Below are 18,889 nucleotides of genomic sequence, written 5' to 3' on the forward strand. Positions count from 1 at the left end.
ATGATACAATTTGCCATCATTTTAATGTCGCTTGAAAGCACTATCTAATTCTTAACTGATTTGGGCTATTACTTGGAGCTGTGCAGGAGACTCAGCTATCATCTTCAATACCATTTAATCTTGATACAGAGAAATTCAACTTGTAGGCATATGTACTGGTCATCCTAGCATTATACCATGTCAAAGAATGTTATCAATATGCAACCGGTGTCGTCTTGGGCCCAATGTTAATATGGAAGCTATTATGGAGTTGAAGCAAGGATTTGTATCCCATAGACTATATAAAGAGAAGAGGGGGGGGGGGAAGTGTTATTTACATGCAGTTTGAGTAAATGAGAGTCCTCAATTTCATATTCCCCTAATAATATGATTATTTGGTAAGATATTTATACTTTGGTTTGAGCCTAAAGAGAAGATTAATTTTATCAAATTGCTATTCTTGGCTTGTTAAATAGAATATCTTGCAAAACATTTGCAACCTTTTATTGGCAGTTTTGAACATGAAATTCAAATTGGTAGATTTAAACATGAACATCTTTTGAAAATGAAATTGGCAGTTCTGAACATGAATATCTTTGAAAATCAAATTCAATGTGTATCATTTTGGTCCCTATCATTTCTATTAGCTTAATTTTGATCCTTAATTTTAGATTTTGTGTCAATTTGGTATAATTGATAACGCCAACTAAGATTTTTGAAAGAAAATGGCCTACTGAGTTGGTTGAAATTAACCAAGTTAAACAACTTTATAATTTTACTTATAAAAGTATGGCACGTGTCATTTATATGCATATTTTCTGTCAAAAAATATCAAAAATTATAATCATTTGAATTAAATTAAGACAAAATTATAAATTTATTGTCAAAATCAAGTCAATTAAAATTATAAGAATCTAAAAGACATAAAGACCAAAGTATAAATATTACTGGTGTAATTTACCTAATATTTAAATATGAGAATCAAGGTTTAAGCCAATATTAAAAAAAGAGTTTGTGCTCAACATTTGAAATATTATACCAATGGGAAATCAGACCAATTACAGCTCAACTAGCATCCATCATGTGAGTAATAGACCCTTCGTGTGAAGAAATCGTGTGGTGAAAAGAGATTTTGGAACAGAGAAAGTAGGATCAGCTTTTTTGTTTCTAATGAACCGGTTAGTATATAGCATTTGTTCTTTAAGTTTAGATGCTCTATTTTGTATTCTATTCTTGATTTGTGATCATGTAAGTAGCATTTGTTCTTTAATTTTAGATGCTCTAATTTGTATTCTATTCTTGATTTGTGATCATTCATGAGAAAGTTGTAATTTTAAACCTAACTTCATTAGGTGGAGAAAAATATGAAAGAAATCATTTTTTTTTATCTTTTGGCCCATCATTTTCACAAACCAAACAGAGGCTATAGAAAACAGTCTTTTCTAAAACTGTACGTTCCTTAAACTCTACTTTAATAGAGTTGTCTTCTCATTGTGAACATGACTTCCATTGTTAGTGATCAAATTTCTTCAAAGAATTTGAATCAACTTACTGTTGCGGATCGTGGGCACACCAGGGGACACTCACAAGCAAAAAACACAAGAGTTTTAACGTGGTTCGGCAAACCGGCCTACGTCCATGGGAGCGATGTTGTTATATATCAACAAATGGAGGAGATTACACACTCTCAACTCACTGTCTCTCTATATAACACACTCACTCACACTCTCTGACAAACAGAAAATAGCTCTCACTAGCTCTCTCTGTTTTGTGCCTTTCTCTCAGCAATGTGTTTTGCCATTTGCCCTGTCTACAACTCACCATCACCATTCCATTTTATACACCTTGGAGTAGGTGGGAGTGCCATTGGGTAGCCTCCATGCTTGACTTCGGCAGCCTCCTTCTTTGACATGGTTGGTAGCCTACTTCCTTGTTGACCAACCAAGGTGTGTTCACAAGATAATTTCCCCTTCACATGGGGTGAATTCAACAAATCACCCCCTCAACCCATGTGAGGTGATCCACTGCACACACTGCTGCTAATCTTGTCACGCCCAAATTCAACAAAGTCTGCATCTCTTCACTGAGATGCTTGCACCCCCTTGCCTGGAGTGCCCGGCACCCCCTCACTGGGGTGCCATGCAAAGCTTTACTTTGCAACTCTTTGAGATGGCATCTCTCCCTTCCATCCAGTCTTGGAGAGATCCCAATATGTCTCTAATTCAGGAGCAAAAGAAACTTTCTTTCCTGGGACATGCTTTGCTGTCTTGGTCTCTTTGCTCTGAGCTGTCTTTAAAATTGGCCGCAATGGCTCCGTCTTGTGCACCTCCGAACTGCTTCCATGCGTTCTTGTACACTTTGGTTGCCATGTCTGCTGGGCCCTATGTCTCTTCTGTGCATGTCTTGTACGTCTTGCCCGGTAAGTGACAGTAGCTCCGTCTGTCACAACCTTCTCCACAAGCCTGTACAGATTCCCCTCCAGTCGTCCATGTAGCATCACCGTATCTCCATGGATGACTTTGAGATTTCCTTTGCTAGATGTGAAGCTATAACCTTTCATGTCTAGCATACTTAAGGAAATTAGATTCTTCTTCAGTCTTGGCACGTGTCGGACTCCATCCAACGTGAAAATTTTTCCATCTTCCATTCTCAGCCGTACTGTTCCCATGCCAACAATCTTACTCACAGTGTTGTTAGCCACTCGAACAATACCTCCATCCTTGGCTTGGTAGGTAGAAAAAAGTTTCTTATCCATGCATATATGATATGTGCTTCCGGAATCTAAGATCCAGTCAGGTTTCGTCATACTCGACGAAACTGTAAATGCATACTCATCCTTAGCATTTACTGCAGCAGCGACATTTGATGAGCTCGCCTGTTCCTTTTGTGCTTTGTCCTCCCTGAGCTTTGCACAGTCTTTTATGAGGTGATCCTCCTGATCACAGTAATAACACTTTCTCCTGAAGCCTGACCTTGATTGCGAACGTCCTCTTGATTTGGATCTACCCCGTCTATCATTGGACCTACCTCTGCCTTGCTCATTTTCTGAGGCAACCATGGCATTTCCTTCTGGGTGTTTGCTACTGCTACCTTCCTGTTTCTTCATCGACTCATGAGAAATGAGCGTAGCAATCACCTCATCCAGTCCAAGAGCATCCTTCCCGTACAATAGAGTTGTCCTGAGATGCTCATATGATGCAGGTAGAGAGACCAGCAAGATCATAGCCCTATCTTCCTCCTGGGTCTTGTCTCCAATGGTGTCCAATTCCATTGTGATCCTATTGAACTCGTCCAGATGTTCTGTGAGGTTCGCACCTTCTGGCATTCTAAGTGTATATAGCTGCCTCTTTAGAGATAACCGGTTTGTCAAAGATTTTGACTTGTACCTCATCTCTAACTTTGCCCATAGCTCCGCCGGATCTACTTCACTGATGACTTCCCGGAGTGTGTTGTTCCCGAGATACAACTGAATTGTACTGTTTGCCAATTCCCTCAACTCCTCCCACTTGTCATCCTTTATGTCTTCCGGTTTGTTGGACTTTTTGAGAAGAGCTTTCACCAGACCTTCTCGTGTTAAAATGTTTTTCACCCTTTGCTGCCACAGGGTAAAGTCATTACTACCATTAAAAGGCTCAATCATGAAACTTGCGCCTTTTCCTGCCATTGTAAATTTCTTCCCTTTTTAAAGAAATTCTGATTTAAGAATCTGACCGTACGGATGGGTCCGGAATATTTCAAATAGTTGGAACGCACTATTGGATCGCCAAAAAACGGACTCCGAATGGCCTAGATCTAGCCAAAAGAGTTTGAATGCCTCCGATTCAAAAACTAACCGTACGGATGTGTCCGGAATACTCCAAATAGTTGGAACTCACTATTGGATCGCCAAAAACGGACTCCGAATGGCCTAGATCTAGCCAAAACAGTTTCAACGGTTCAGATTTGCTGAATCTGGTGCGCCTGAGAAGCACCAGATAATTCCTCCGGATTGGCAGGTCAACGGCTCGGTCAACGGCGCAGGAGCGCGGTCAACGGCGGCTCAGCGGCGCGGCTTGGCTGGCGGCGCGGCTCCGGCACGGCTCGGCCTGGTCAGCGGCGCGGTCAACGGCTCGACAGCTCGGCTCGGCTCGGCTCAGGATGACGTCAGCCTGACGTCAGCTTCACGCGCGCCCCCACTCGTCTTCTTCCTTCGTCGGCGCGTGGGGCGCGTGTGTGCGAGTGGTCTTCACTCGCTATATTCAGGTGGCGCGTGGCGGCGCGTTACACCTCCGATTGGCCTGTGGTTTGAAGTTTTGGACTCCTCTCCTCCTGGCCTTCCTCCTGGTATGCTCAAAAGTGGATTTCGACCACTTCGAAATCTGGACACTTTCGGAAAAAACTCGATTTTTCTCCACCCGGGCTCTGATACCAATTGTTGCGGATCGTGGGCACACCAGGGGACACTCACAAGCAAAAAACACAAGAGTTTTAACGTGGTTCGGCAAACCGGCCTACGTCCACGGGAGCGATGTTGTTATATATCAACAAATGGAGGAGATTACACACTCTCAACTCACTGTCTCTCTATATAACACACTCACTCACACTCTCTGACAAACAGAAAATAGCTCTCACTAGCTCTCTCTGTTTTGTGCCTTTCTCTCAGCAATGTGTTTTGCCATTTGCCCTGTCTACAACTCACCATCACCATTCCATTTTATACACCTTGGAGTAGGTGGGAGTGCCATTGGGTAGCCTCCATGCTTGACTTCGGCAGCCTCCTTCTTTGACATGGTTGGTAGCCTACTTCCTTGTTGACCAACCAAGGTGTGTTCACAAGATAATTTCCCCTTCACATGGGGTGAATTCAACACTTACAACGGTTATACAGTAGCAATTTTCTTGAGAACGGATGGGGATCAATCAACCCAAAAATAGAGTGAGAAAAGCACCTCTTTTCTTCATAATTTTTTTTTTTTTTTTAATTCTTCATTTCGTACATGTTTCCATCTGTACATGCGTGTACAGGACATAAACAACAGTGGAGCATCAGGTTCTTTTATGTTCTTCTCACACTTTACATTGTTGGTAGAATATATAGACATTGCAGACCCAAATGGCTTTTGACTACACTACTCTCATATAGATTCCTTTTCCATGCATTTATTTCAACATTGTAATTAATTTTTCAAAAGTATTGCTATTCAGATCGAAAACTTAGATCCACTTTTTAAGACCCAGTGATGTCTTAAGAAGAGAATTGGTTGATAATTAAATATTTTAATTATCAACCAATCATCTTCTTGACACATCATTGGTCTATAAAGTGGATCCAAAAAGTAGATTTGTATATCATTTTTCATTTTTTAATGTCTAGGTTTGATCGCTGCTTGTGAAAATGCTAACTAGTCTTCAATTCAAATCCATTCATTTCTCAATGACCTGCAGAATCAAAGAGCACTGAGAAAAAGCTATATGGATAAGCACATTTTGGGGGAAAAAACAAACTATGCATGAGGGTGAGGCTACATAAAGGGGATAGATAGAGCTGGCTAATCTTCCCGATCCAACAGTCTACATACTACAAAACATAATGCCGACATCAAGCATACTGGTCATGATATTCAAAGCACTGTCATTGGACTTTAACAACTGAGAAAGAATATGATTAAGAAAAATGATCAGATTCTATGAAGTGGGATTTTCTTTCGCAATTTTCCTGGTAAAAAAACTATTTGATTTTCACTTTTTTGACATTCATTACCAAAATGGTGCTTAAAATGATCTGCTTGATATCCAAAGATCAATTGCCAATGTGAACACTCTCAAAAGACAAAAAATTAAACATAGGTATCTAGTTCTTCACACTTTATATAGGGCTATAGAATAAAACTTTAAAATAGCAGAAAAAGTTTGTTGAACAAAATTAAAAACAGCTCACTAGTAAAATCCCATTTTAGTTGCTCCTCGGTTGGTTGGATTTTGTAAAATTCTATTATACCTCACCATGTTGGCGTCATAAATTCAATCCTCTTTGTTGCTCTGCCTCCTTCCCTACAAACAAAACCAAAAACAATGAACACTAGAGAAATTTCATGTGGTAACTGCCACAACAAGGTTATGGAAACACCGGACTCCAAAAACACCCTATGCCAATCTTGTGAATCTCTGATTTCAATAGAAGTATGTGAAACTGTCCCGAAGGGACATTTGTGCTTTTGTTGGAAAACAAGATTGCAAGAAAACAAAAGCCGACATGCTGCATTGCCAAAGCCTGATCGAAAGCTAAATCCTATGACTAATAATATCGGTGTACATCTACCAAAGCGGGCAGTTCTTTGCGGAGTCAGTTACCAAAAGAAGAAGCACAAGCTCAAGGGAACAATAAATGATGTGAATAGAATGAAATCTCTTCTAACCGATCATTTTGGTTTTCTTGAAACTTCTATTTGTGTTCTAACAGGTATTTATTCTAATCCATGCCTTTTATAGAAGTGTGTGATATAATTCCATTTGGGGTGTGCTATATAAGCACACTTTTTATCTTTTTATCTTTTTCGGGTCACATCACCTCTCTACTTTTCTGTACATCTTTTCATAAAAAGTCAAAAAGTACACTTATTTAGATCACCCCAAAAGGAAATAAATCATTACCAAGCACTTGACTGAGACCATGTTTAAAAATGCCGAACCAGTGAATGTCTGCAAGGATTGCCAAAAAGAACAAATACAGTTGACAGAACCAGCATCGGCTTCATATAAATATGTGACAATTTTGCTATATAAAATTAAACAATACAAAGTCAAAGAAAACGTATCGACAGGGGCGTGCATTCACTGTCTTGAGAGTGGATTGTGCCCTTTTGAGTTAGTGAGCTGCTTCAACATGTTATGTCACTTCTCTATAAGCATGCACTCGCAATTCAGAGGTGTCAGGAACAACTCTTTTATCGATCTCCCAAAAATCGAATGAAAGGTATAAAAATATATTATATATATTTTATTTACTATGTAAATTAATATTACATTCCCAGATAATTAAAATTATCAAAAACATTAATTTAATATAAGAAAAAAAAAATCCCACTCTTAAGTTTTAAGTTTTATCATTTACGTTTTTTTTTTTTTTTTTTTTTTACGGATAATCTATTAATTATTTAAATTTAAGCAAATTGCAGAAGAGGAGGATGACCCAAAGCTTATTCCAACAAAGGAGAACATGCAGAAGGCCTTGAGATGGCTTGTGGCGGACTGCAAGTCGGGGGACTCCTTGGTGTTTTACTTCTCTGGACATGGTTTACGACAACCTGATTTTGATATGGATGAGATCGATGGCTACGATGAAACTATCTGTCCTTCTGATTTCATGACTGCTGGAATGATCCTTGATAATGATATCAATAATACCATTGTCAAGCCCCTCAAGGAAGGTGTCAAACTTCATGCCATTATCGATGCCTGTCACAGCGGAACCATCCTTGATCTAGAGCATGTTTACGACAGCATACCGTAAGTGTTTCTGAGTCCTAGTTCTAGTCTTCAATCTCAATTTGTTAGATTGCCAATTTACAAAGTTTTTAGATAAGTTAAGTTAACAATTTAAGATGGCAGAGCTCTAGTTTGAGGAGGTTCTCGGTCTGTGTTAGTGGAAAAAGTTTAGTTCAGTCTGGTTCTCTCTTTTTTTTCTCCCTGAGTATCCATGTCCGTTAGATATGATAAGAGTAAGGGTGTGAGATATATTCCGATACTTATACGTAATTTAGACACTCTAACCCTCTAATTTTATATGACGTTTGAAGAAAAGTTCACATTTGTTAGGAAAAAAATATTTCTAGTCTCTCATATAGGTAGAAGATACAAATTTTATATTTTTCCTAAATTCTATTTAATTTCAAGCATTTCTACATAATTTACATCACATTTTCTAAGGATATTATACAAAACCAAACCAAACCAAGCAAGTCCCATCAAATGGGGTCGGCTACATGAATCATTCTTCTCCACACAGCCCTATATTTAAGTAATATATATCAGTGTTCAAGGCATCTCCCCGTACCTATATTTAACTTCTGGATACATATCCCAATATCAAAAGATTTAGGTTTAGGAAGGGCTGAAACTTGGACGTGCATCTACACCCCACTGCTCATACACAACTGATGATCTAACAAAATCAGTAAAAGGCATTTGAATTTTTCATTGGTCCATTATGTTTCACACACAAATTTAACTACCAAAGTTGTAAAATGATATTTCTCACTAGAACATACACAATTGTATTTGAAAATTTGAAATTGAAATCTTAAACAAGGTCACATGTATATTCAACATTCTACCTATTAGATATGAACTTGAGATATTTGCAACGATAGACAACATAACTTCTCTCTTTTTTTGGTTTTGCTTTGTTTTGTTTTTTGTTTTTGTTTTTAACATTGGATTTCAAAAGGAAACGGTGGGTGGATAACAAACCTCCTTCAGGTGTAAGGAAAAGTACAGATGGTGGACTAGCTATCTCTTTGAGCGCCTGCGCTGATGATCAAATGGCTTTCGATACAACTGTAAGAGTTCATTTTCTAATGAAATTTACCAAATCGATCCACACAATAAAAACCAATGAAATTCACTCAGTGACAAAAATCATTTTCCTTTCCGTAAATGTGATGGAAAAAAAGCCAAAAAAAGGCAAGCTAGATTTATCTTTTTGTTGGCATTGTAAACCACATTGTCTTACCATATTGGCATTCCCAACTTGCCATTACTCTCATCTTTATGCGAATTCTTGTTCATCCCTACTTTCTTGAATTATGCAGGCCTTCTCAAGAAACAAAATGACTGGCGCCATGACTTACATTTTTGATCAAACAATTAGGCAAAACCCTAGAATAACATACGGTAATCTACTCGAAAAGATGCATGAGCAGATTAAGCATGCTAATAGTAATAGTTCAGGATGTCTCCTAAGGATGTTCTGCCACAAGTTAATACAGGTCAAGCTTCTTTTCCAATTTCTACATGATCATGCTTGAACACAAACTATAAATTCATAATCTAATATGAGGACACAATTTATCAATTTTTTGTTTTGAATAAAGAAGATACTATATGTATTGATATCAGTAGATTATATTCAAGTATTGCAGCATTATTTTGTTATCAAGTTGAATAAAACCCACATCGTATCCTCTTAAATGACACAATTTGCCACCATTTTAATGTCACTTGAAAGCACTATCTAATTCTTAACTGATTTGGGCTATTACCTGGAGCTGTGCAGGTAACTCAGCTATCATCTTCAACACCATTTAATGTTGATACAGAGAAATTCAACTTGTAGGCATGTGTAATTATACCATGTCAAAGAATGTTATCAATATGCAACCGGTGTCGTCTTGGGCCCATGTTAATATGGGAGCTATTGTGGAGCGGAAGCAAGGATTTGTAACCCAATCGACTCTATAAAGTGGGTGTTTGAGAAGTTATTATTTTAGTAGGTGTTGAAATTGAATGTATAAAGAGAAATAGAGAATTGTATTATTGATGTAATATTGATTGATATTTATTACAATGATTCATGATTCCTATATATAGAAGAGGGTGAGTGTGTAGTAGGTAAGGAGTAGGTGAAGTGGAGGTGGTAGTGGTGTAGTGGGTTAGGTTTAGTGGAGTAGGTGAGGTGGTAGTGGTGTAGTGGGTTAGGTTTAGTGGAGTAGGTTTAAGTGGGTGAAGTAGGTGATAGGTTTTAACAGCCCCCCGCAAACTCAAGGGGGATAGGAACTAGCCAACTTGAGTTTGGAGAGAGTAACAAAACAAGAAAATAGACGAATACATAAAAGAAAAGAGGATAGGAGACACTGTATGGTCGTGTCAGACCGATGGTGAAGACACTGTATGGTGGTGTCATAACGTTGTAGAGGACACTGGATGGTTGTGTCAGACCGATGTAGAAGACAGTTTATGGGGTCATGTCGGACCGTTGTAGCAGACAATGTTGTGATAGTTGTTGTGACAGTTTACGGAGTCTTGCTGGACCCTTGTAGAAACTAACCGAAATCAATGTCGGGACAGTTTACAGAGTCTTGTCGGACCCATGAAGGAGCTAACCGGAATCAATGTCGGGACAGTTTACAGAGTCTTGTCGGACCCTTGAAGGAGCTAACCGGAATCAATGTCGGGACAGTTCACAGAGTCTTGTCGGACCCTTGAAGGAGCTAACCGGAATCAATGTCGGGACAGTTTACAGAGTCTTGTCGGACCCATAAAGGAGCTAACCGGAATCAATGTCGGGACAGTTTACAGAGTCTTGTCGGACCCTTAAAAAGTCGCACCCTCAAAAGGTGTGCCCAATCTAAAAAACGTGCCATCAAAAGGCGTGCCATCAAAAGACGGGCCATCAAAAGGCGCGCCCATTCCATAAAAAGGTGTGCCGGACATGATGGCGAGACGCGTGACCACATTGGCTTGCGCGCCCGTTTTGTCGTCTGGCGTCAAGTGGCGCGCGATGCGCGTGTCTGCCTCTTCATCATGGTCTTTATAAACCGAAGCGGAGGCTGAGGCTTGAAAGCATAACTAACCAGTGGAAACCTCTTCGTTCTCTGAGAGAGATTTCTGAGAGAGATACTCTGTAATACTCTGTTTTCTGAGAGATATTTCTGAGAGAGATACTCTGTAACACTCTGGTGTCTCTGTTTTCTGAGAGAGATTTCTGAGAGAGATACGCTGTAACACTCTGTTTTCTGAGAGAGATTTCTGAGAGAGACACTCTGTAACACTCTGTTGTCCAGAAAATGGCTTCGTCTTCCCGTGGTCTGCTCACTCTCTTTCCAGACCTTAACGAGTCAACAAGAGAGATAACTGGTGCGGGGGCCAGTGAACCTCAACCAAGCGCCCCGGGGTTTGCTCCGTTGAAATTTCCTATGCGGTCTGTGGAGCAAAAAATGGCAGTGCAAACTGACATTGAAGCCAATTAGTATACATTGAAGTCATGTGTGGAAACCATGACTGCGGTCACAAACCTGTCGCACCGGCTGCAGAGTAGGACAAATGAGGTGCAGCATTTAAACGCCCAACTGGCTCTGCTCCAGCGCATGTATAAGGATGCGCGAGCAGAGATAAGTGTGCTAAAGGCGGAAAACAAGGAGCTGAAGCGGAAGGCCACCGTGATGTTCCGATTTGGAGGTCCGCCATATGCTGCAGTGGAGGAGCAGGGTGGAGTGATCGTGCCCAGCGGAGTGGGAAACATAGAGGCAACACCGTCAAGGGCCGCCCAGGACGGAGGCAAGAAGAAAAGACCGGCGGAATAGGCGAAGAAGTGAGGTCGATGGGTGGCCGGCTGCAGAAAAGAAAACAAATCTTTGGGTGTTTTGTTTTGATTGATTGTGTGTGGTTTTTTTTTTTTTTTTTGATCGGGGTTGATCCCTGAGATGAATAAAATATGGTTTGGTGTGCAAAGCTATATTATTATTTTTATTTTTATTTTTATTGTGAAAAATGGAACATAAAAAAGATAAGATAAATAAATAAAAAATTCTATTTTGTGGTGAGGGAGGTGCAAAAGGTGATTAAAAGAAATAAACAAAGAAAGAGTGTGATGATGGATATGGGTATAGATGTAATAAAGGAATGAAAAGAAAGAAATAAATAAAGAAAGAAAAGAAAGAACAGCGTGTGACTTTGTTGTTTGAGAGAGAGAGACCGTGGGTTTGGTCTCACCAAAAATCAGAAAGATAGAGAGAGCCCCCCCTGTTTGGTTTTCTCTTTTCTTCTTTATGCTCCTTAAGAGACACAGCCAACGCACAGATGGAAAGACCTAACAAAGGCCCTGCGGGCATTATTTTGCGAGTAGCTGCCAATCTTATACCAAATACAGACGCAAAGAGGAAGGTGGATCCAAACGCAAGGGCATCCCCTATTTCCTTCATCTCTGATGCTTGCATAAGAAAGTAAGCTGCAGCCATTAGAGATCCACCAGTAAGGCCTCCTAGAAGCGATCCTTTGCTTCCTGTTCTTGTATAGGCAAAAAGACCACCAACAAGGAGAAGCACTCCGTAGGCTGCAGAGGTAGCAGGGGCAAGGTCTCCGCCCAGTTGAGAGTTGCATCGATGAAAGGGACCACTAGTAGTACAAGTGGACTCAGAATTTCTGTTGAAGAGGAGGCATTGTCTTTGTCTTCCCCTGAAGCTAAAGCTAGGGCTTGTGGAAGAAATGCCCGAAAATCTCCTTCTTCTTCCTGTACTTCCTCTCAGATCGAGAATCGACGACAATGGAAATATCGGAGGCGTATTTGTAGCTGCAGCTGGTATTACTATTAGACACACACAGCGACACTGACAGGACGCCATCGTCCCCCCCAATTGACGGCGGCGCAACCTCCCTCCTCAACCAGGTACCAAACGCTGAACCCAACCAAGTCAGAAAAAGCAAAATACGGTGTGCTGTCTGTGGTTTGTGCACTCAGCAGGTTGAAGAAAGGAAATTTCAAGGTACGTGTAGAAAATTTTAGCAGACTAGGTTGAGGTCCGGCGGACGGCTAAGGTGAGGTTATTTTAGTTTTCGGCTATTTTAGCAGGTTAAAATTTTTGTATTTGAAAAGATAGTTAGATTTTTATATAGTTGGATGTGATGTTTGTAAGAAAAAAAGTGATATGATTATCGGTTTGATATGACATTTTGTCTTATTAGCTATTTCAGTCTATTTTATCTTTTTGTGAATTTTAGCCTAAATCAGACTAAATTTTTTCTTCCCAAACACCCCCAAAGAGAAAGCAAAAAAAAAAAAAAAGGTGTTATTTACATGCAGTTTGAGTAAACGAGAGTCCTCAATTTCATATTCCCCTAATAATATGATTCTTTGGTAAGATATTTATACTTTTGTTTGAGACTAAAGAGAAGATTAATTGTATCAAATCGCTTTTCTTGACTTGTTCAATAGAATATCATGCAAAACATTAGCAACCTTTTATTGGCAGTTTTTATTGGCAGTTTTGAACATGAACGTCTTTTGAAAATGAAATTGGCAGTTAATATCTTCGAAAATCAAATTCAATGCGTATCATTTTGGTCCATATCATTTCTATTAGCTTAATTTTGACCCTTAATTTTAAATTTTGTTTCAATTTGGTATAATTGTTGACGCTAATTAAGATTTTTGAAAGAAAATAGCTTACCGAGTTCGTTGAAATTAACTAAGTTAAATAATTTTATAATTTTACTTATAAATGTATGACACATATCATTTATGTGCTTATTTTCTACCAAAAAACACCAAAAATTATAATCATTTGAACTAAATTAAGACAAAATCATAAATTTAATGCCAAAATCAAGTCAATTAAAATTATAAAAATCGAAATGACATAAAGAACAAAGTATAAAAATTACTGGTGTAATTTACCTAGTATTTAAATATGAGAATCACTTTATAGTTGGTTTTTGGTTTAAGCCAATATTAAAAAAAGAGTTTGTGCTCAACTTCTGAAATGTTATACAAATGGGAAATCAGACCACTTATAGCTCAACTAGCATCCATCATTTGACATAATGGCAAGAACCTTTTAGCCCTTTCATTCTCATAAAACTTTATGGATAATAAAGAGCATTTGAATAGTCGTCAAACCTAATAACTTTATATGGAGGAACATTTTTATTTTGGTAAGTTATTGAAACGAATCATTGACTGATAATCGAACAAGTATGGACATTTTTAAGATAATGGCAAGTACGTGTCGGACACCATTACATTTTTTACTTTTCTATTATTTTTTTAAAATCGAACACTTTAGGACACTTAGAAAACACATGTGCATCGATTAGATACACAAGAAATTAATTATAAATTTTAACAAAATAACTTAGGCCTAAATAATATAATAAAATTAAATTAAAAAATGTAAACGTACAAAAATTAGGGCTATTTTGTATTTTTTTTAAAATTATTTTGAATGACATATTTTTATATATGACGACATATAATGAATATACAAAACTAAATATTATGTGTCCTTCATGTGTCGTATTATGCATATTTTGAAAATTGTCATGTTGACATCTCATATCTATATCATAACGTGTAATGCTACATGTCCACGTTTGTGCTGCTTAACTGATAACAATGGCGGTTCATTAGATTGTATGGAAAATGTGAAATCGACCATTTTTTAATACTCCCATGTACAAATTAGATAATCAAATTGTTTATTCTGATATTCCATTGGTGCAACCAAACAGGCCCTAATTGTTTGCCTATTTCTGCCAACTCCTATTGTTAATCTGATTACGTCTAGACATCTATACATTTGTAAATTACAAATTATGTATATTTTGAATAACCTAGTTCATATTCACTACCAAACACCCCATTAAAGAGTTGGTCTGTGTATAGGCTTGTTTCCAAACAAACGATAAGAAATGAATCGAAGCAATTAAGAAGAGTGAATCTAGTTCTCCACCAATTAAGAATAAAGCTCAAAATATGTGTCTCCAAACAAGTGATAAGAAATGAATCAAAGCAACTAAAAAGAGTGAATCTAGTTCTCCACCAATTAAGAACACAGCTCAAAATATGAAAGGGAACAAATTGGCAAAAATTCCCCTCAAACATCATTGTCTATTTTAAGGTCCTAAAAAAACCGGCTACTCTAAAAAAATAATTGCAACAGCACAAAAATGGAAAGAATGAATTGCACAAGTTGTGGAGTGCTGCTATCAGTGCCACCTGGTGCCACGATTGCACGTTGTCCTAAGTGCTATGCTACCATTGTCTGCCCCAAAAACAATGGCTGCATTGTCCCAGCAGCAAACCAGTACTATGGTTATACCCAAAATTATCCTAATTATTATTCCACAGGTTATTACCAACCACCACCACAATCATCACCTCAGCCTTTACAGCTTCCAGTGTATGGAACGAAAAAGGCACTGTTAATCGGAATAAGCTACCACGGTCATCAAAAAAATGTACAGGGTAGTGTTCGCGATGTAAGGTCTATGACTAACTTGCTGGTTAATAGGTTGGGTTTCCCAAGTCAATCTGTCTTAGTCCTCACAGGTATCTCTCTCTCCCTCTCTCTCTCTCTCTAACACACACATACACATAAAAATACTAGTCATATCAAGTGGTTTCAATATTTCAATTTCTTATTTGACAACAAACATTACCAATGTGCAGAAGAAGAGATGAACCCATACTGGATGCCTACTAAACAGAACATCCGTAATGCATTGTCTTGGCTCATCCAGGGTTGCCAATCAGGGAGCTCGTTGGTGTTTTACTACACGGGTCATAGCTCACAAGTGCCTGATAATAATGGGGATGAGTTAGATGGGTATGATGAATCACTATGCCCCGTTGATTATCTGACTGAGGGAAACATACTGGATGATGAGATCAATGCCACAATTGTAAGGCCACTACCTCGTGGAGCCAAACTCCATGCCATCATTGATACTTGCAAAAGTGGAACCTTTTTAGATCTACCATTCATGTGCAGGATGAACCAGTTAGTGATTTGTTTATTGTTTGAATAACTAACCTGAAACAGTAGGCACTTCTTTCACACCTTATATTCTGAACAAAAACCTTAGCCGTTGTTCTTCTCTTGCAGGCAAGGATACTATGCATGGGATGACCAGCGTTCAGCTGTTTATAAAGGTACACGTGGTGGGACAGCGATCTGTTTTAGTGCTTGTGATGATCATCAAATCTCCTTAGATATTAAGGTTGGTACTCACGTTGTATTTTTTCCTTCTATATAGTGTACTTGGGCATACTTTTTTTATGCTTTTCATAGCTGTATATTGATAGTAGCATGGTGCAATAATACCTATAAAGGGAGGAGCATCAAGAAAGAAGTTAAGTTATGAAAGAAAGAAAGAAAGAAAGAAAAAAGAAGGAATAAGAATTTTTATCTGAAAGCAAAGTATGAAATCAGAGTATTTGTAATACCAATTTTGAAGAGACTAGCATCACAGCTTGTCTAACAAAGGGACGGTCCTTAAGATATGCAACAAGTGGCTCAACTTAAAAATTTATGGTTTGAGCTTTATTGTAGATAAGTCCCTCTTCTTCTTTTTTTTTTTTTTTTTTGATCCAACGTAAGAGATGAAAATAAAAAGAACAAAAACGAGGGGTTTATTGTAGATTGATTCAATAATTTTGGGCGATATTATCTTTATTACTTCTAAATCAATCCAGATATAGATTTTTTTTTCCATTTTTTAAAGTCTAGTTAGGAGTATAAATAACCTATGCATGTGTATAGACAAATATTCCTTTTGAAGAGAAGGATTTCAAGCAGCAGGCCTTCTTGTACAAAAGTGCGAAGTGATAGATGAATCACAAAATATCATCCATGGCATTTCTAATTTTCCCTGAATCAACCTTTTAAAATCAAGGATACCTTTTGGATTGAAGATCTTCACCTTGTTAAAGTTGGTGATCTTTTTGTTTCTATGTTTACTTCTAAGGCACAAGTTATGGGGTTCTGGACTCAGCACCAACCATATGCTGTTTAAAGAAAACATACTACGTATGGGATGTAAATGATAATATATATATATATGCAAATACCACCTAACACTTAGTATATTCACATCATTTCTACAGGTTGCCACAGGCAACACTACAGGTGGTTGCATGACTAATAGCTTCATCCAAGCTATGGAAAATGAATATGGATTGACATATGCCTGTTTACTTCATTCTATTCGCACTAAAATTTGGGAATCTCAGAAACATCTATACCCACTGCCTCCTACATCACAGGTACGTTTCTTTAAGGTTGTTACTTAATTATCTAGTTATTTTGAAAAGATATCGTATTTGATGCATACAAGTAAATCAATTTTGACAGTGGTATCGAATTTTAATAATTACATGGGTTGTTATTTATACCAGTAATTGAAGTAAAAGTATTACTTAGACAAAAACTACTCGATGAATACAACTTATTAACATGAACTGTGCCACAAACTGGTATTTAATGTCAAGGAGTCAACTCAATAAGATTCAATCCCAACATATTATTGTGGGTATATGGATCAGCTTTTTGTAATCTATAGTATGTAAAGCCACCTCCTCAGTTAAATTTAAGACAATCACAACCTCTCACACAATTGTAGATTAAGTTAAAATCTCCTATAAACATGAAAAGCAACAACATTAAGGAAATAAAACACATAATAAGACCAGAAATCAAGCTATATTTATTCACAAATCATCTTCATGTGAGTCCTACTAATCAACTTTGTGCTAAGAAGAGAAGGCCAAACTACGAATTTCATATAGAGCCCATGGACCTTGTCTAATAAATTTGAAACTTATTGAAGTCAAGAGCATTTTGATAACTCTTGGATTTGCTGTGCATGAGCTGTAGAAGTGGTTCATAGAATTCAATGTAGGTAAAGTTAGGTTGTTGAGTCATTAGATTTTTTCATATTAGTGTAGAATGATTTCCAATAGTCATTCTAAGCTAGCTTCCCATTATTAGTATTAATCATATTAATGATTGGAAAATTCCAGCAGCCCATTATTATCTATTTTTGCTTGTAAGTTGTAATACTGAAGAAAAGGGTACAAACATTTATGGCATGTTTGATTGGAAGGATTAGAGTATGGGATTGGGATTATTAATCCGCGGGCCCAATTATCCTATGTTTGTTTTGACATTTTGTTTTAGGATTATCAATCCAATGGATAATTAATCCAACAAATTTGTAGGATTATTAGTAATGAGGTAGGGGTGGGATTGTGAATACTACACTAATTTGATTGGATTATTAATACCTCACTATTAGTATTGTGGAATCAAACATGGCCTTAGGGTTTGAGTTTGAGTCATTTGTGATGTAGCCTAACGTCAAGGGGCTGATTCCTAAAAAATTATGGTCAAGATTCCTAGATTCTTGCCATCTTTTTCATTCTTTTTTTTTCCCTTCTTTTTCTTTCTTACCAGAAAAATAGCAAACTTACTATTGCCAGTTACAGCTTACATGCAAGAATAGCCCTCAATATTTTCACGAAAACCCTGTTCTATAACCAGAAAAATAAAATAGTTCCAAATATCTATATTTTTCATAGAAGCAATGCCTTTTCTCATGTCTAGTATTTTTTTCAGTGTTGATTGCACGTGGAGGTAATCATTGATATGTCATTTTCAACAGTAGGCATGATTCGTGAACATACTGAACAAATAATTTTTTATTCTGAAGATTGGTTTTTTCAGGACACTTCAATATTTCAATAATAATGTTTCTTCATATGAGTAAATTTTCTTAATCTGATTCTAATACCAGCCTTCACTTTTTGTAGGTGCCTCAACTCTCCTCTTCTGAGAAGTTCGACATTCACTCAAACATAATTACGATATAGAGCATATACTACTATTGCCAAGTTCTAGCCAAATTAGTTAACTGCAATCAGAGTAATAAATGTAATTGGCTAAAATCTTGTTATCCCTTTAAAATAGTGGTTCCTTCTTTTACTCCAATGAAACTATGAGCAACAGAATTTTAATTCAATAAAAGTCATCACCATCTGCTAAAGAACTAAATAAACTGAACTTCCTAGTGAAAGTTAGCACATGGAAGCTTCTCTTTTGTGATCCAATATTTTATTTTATAATTGTCCAGGAAATAAATATAACTGCTCAGTGCTCACCCATTGTTCGAAGTTCAATAATCCTTCACCCAGTGTTTTAAAAGGCTCCAGGTGCACCGAGGCGATAAGGTCTCCTATAGCCTAAGTGCGAGGAGCGAGGCGAGGCGAGGCGCATGTAGTAAAAGCAAAGCAAAATTATAAAATAGGCAAACTTTTTAACATAACAAATATATGTAATATATTAAAAATATTACATCCAACAAAAGGTATAAAGTATCACATTCACATCCACCAAAATCCTTATGTACTAAGATCATACACATAAACTTCAAAACG

The 18,889-nt window shown here is 37.6% G+C and overlaps 2 protein-coding genes and 1 long non-coding RNA gene across 8 annotated transcripts; 2 read left to right on the forward strand and 1 right to left on the reverse strand.

The window, feature by feature from the left end:
- Positions 1–5,729: 5,729 nt before the first annotated feature.
- Positions 5,730–6,730, reverse strand: LOC145820023 (uncharacterized). The gene is made up of 2 exons (XR_014360922.1): positions 6,613–6,730; positions 5,730–6,012 (listed from the first exon to the last, which is right to left on the reverse strand). It is a non-coding gene; the product is annotated as an uncharacterized LOC145820023 (long non-coding RNA).
- Positions 5,860–12,642, forward strand: LOC114279403 (metacaspase-1). Of its 6 annotated transcripts, XR_014360921.1 has the most exons (7): positions 6,011–6,421; positions 6,654–6,934; positions 7,137–7,467; positions 8,408–8,519; positions 8,772–8,948; positions 9,236–9,452; positions 12,498–12,642. XR_014360921.1 is itself a non-coding variant. In XM_028221635.2 (6 exons), the coding sequence occupies exons 2-6, from the start codon at positions 6,850–6,852 to the stop codon at positions 9,293–9,295; spliced, it is 765 nt and encodes a 254-aa protein (XP_028077436.2). In that variant the 5' UTR covers positions 5,990–6,421; positions 6,654–6,849; the 3' UTR covers positions 9,296–12,549. The 6 variants fall into 6 exon arrangements, 2 of the variants coding, with proteins under 2 accessions (XP_082770435.1, XP_028077436.2); XR_014360919.1 differs by lacking the exon at positions 6,654–6,934 and having other exon boundaries at positions 5,860–6,421; XR_014360920.1 differs by lacking the exon at positions 6,654–6,934 and having other exon boundaries at positions 5,983–6,421; positions 9,236–11,904; positions 12,010–12,549.
- A 1,837-nt stretch (positions 12,643–14,479) lies between these two features.
- Positions 14,480–18,542, forward strand: LOC114279402 (metacaspase-1). The gene is made up of 5 exons (XM_028221632.2): positions 14,480–15,004; positions 15,125–15,455; positions 15,561–15,675; positions 16,562–16,720; positions 18,266–18,542. The coding sequence occupies exons 1-5, from the start codon at positions 14,623–14,625 to the stop codon at positions 18,323–18,325; spliced, it is 1,047 nt and encodes a 348-aa protein (XP_028077433.2). The 5' UTR covers positions 14,480–14,622; the 3' UTR covers positions 18,326–18,542.
- Positions 18,543–18,889: the final 347 nt, after the last annotated feature.

Source organism: Camellia sinensis, chromosome 2, assembly GCF_055761805.1.
Source record: "Camellia sinensis isolate YWXY chromosome 2, ASM5576180v1, whole genome shotgun sequence".
In the NCBI taxonomy this organism is placed as follows: Eukaryota; Viridiplantae; Streptophyta; class Magnoliopsida; order Ericales; family Theaceae; genus Camellia; species Camellia sinensis.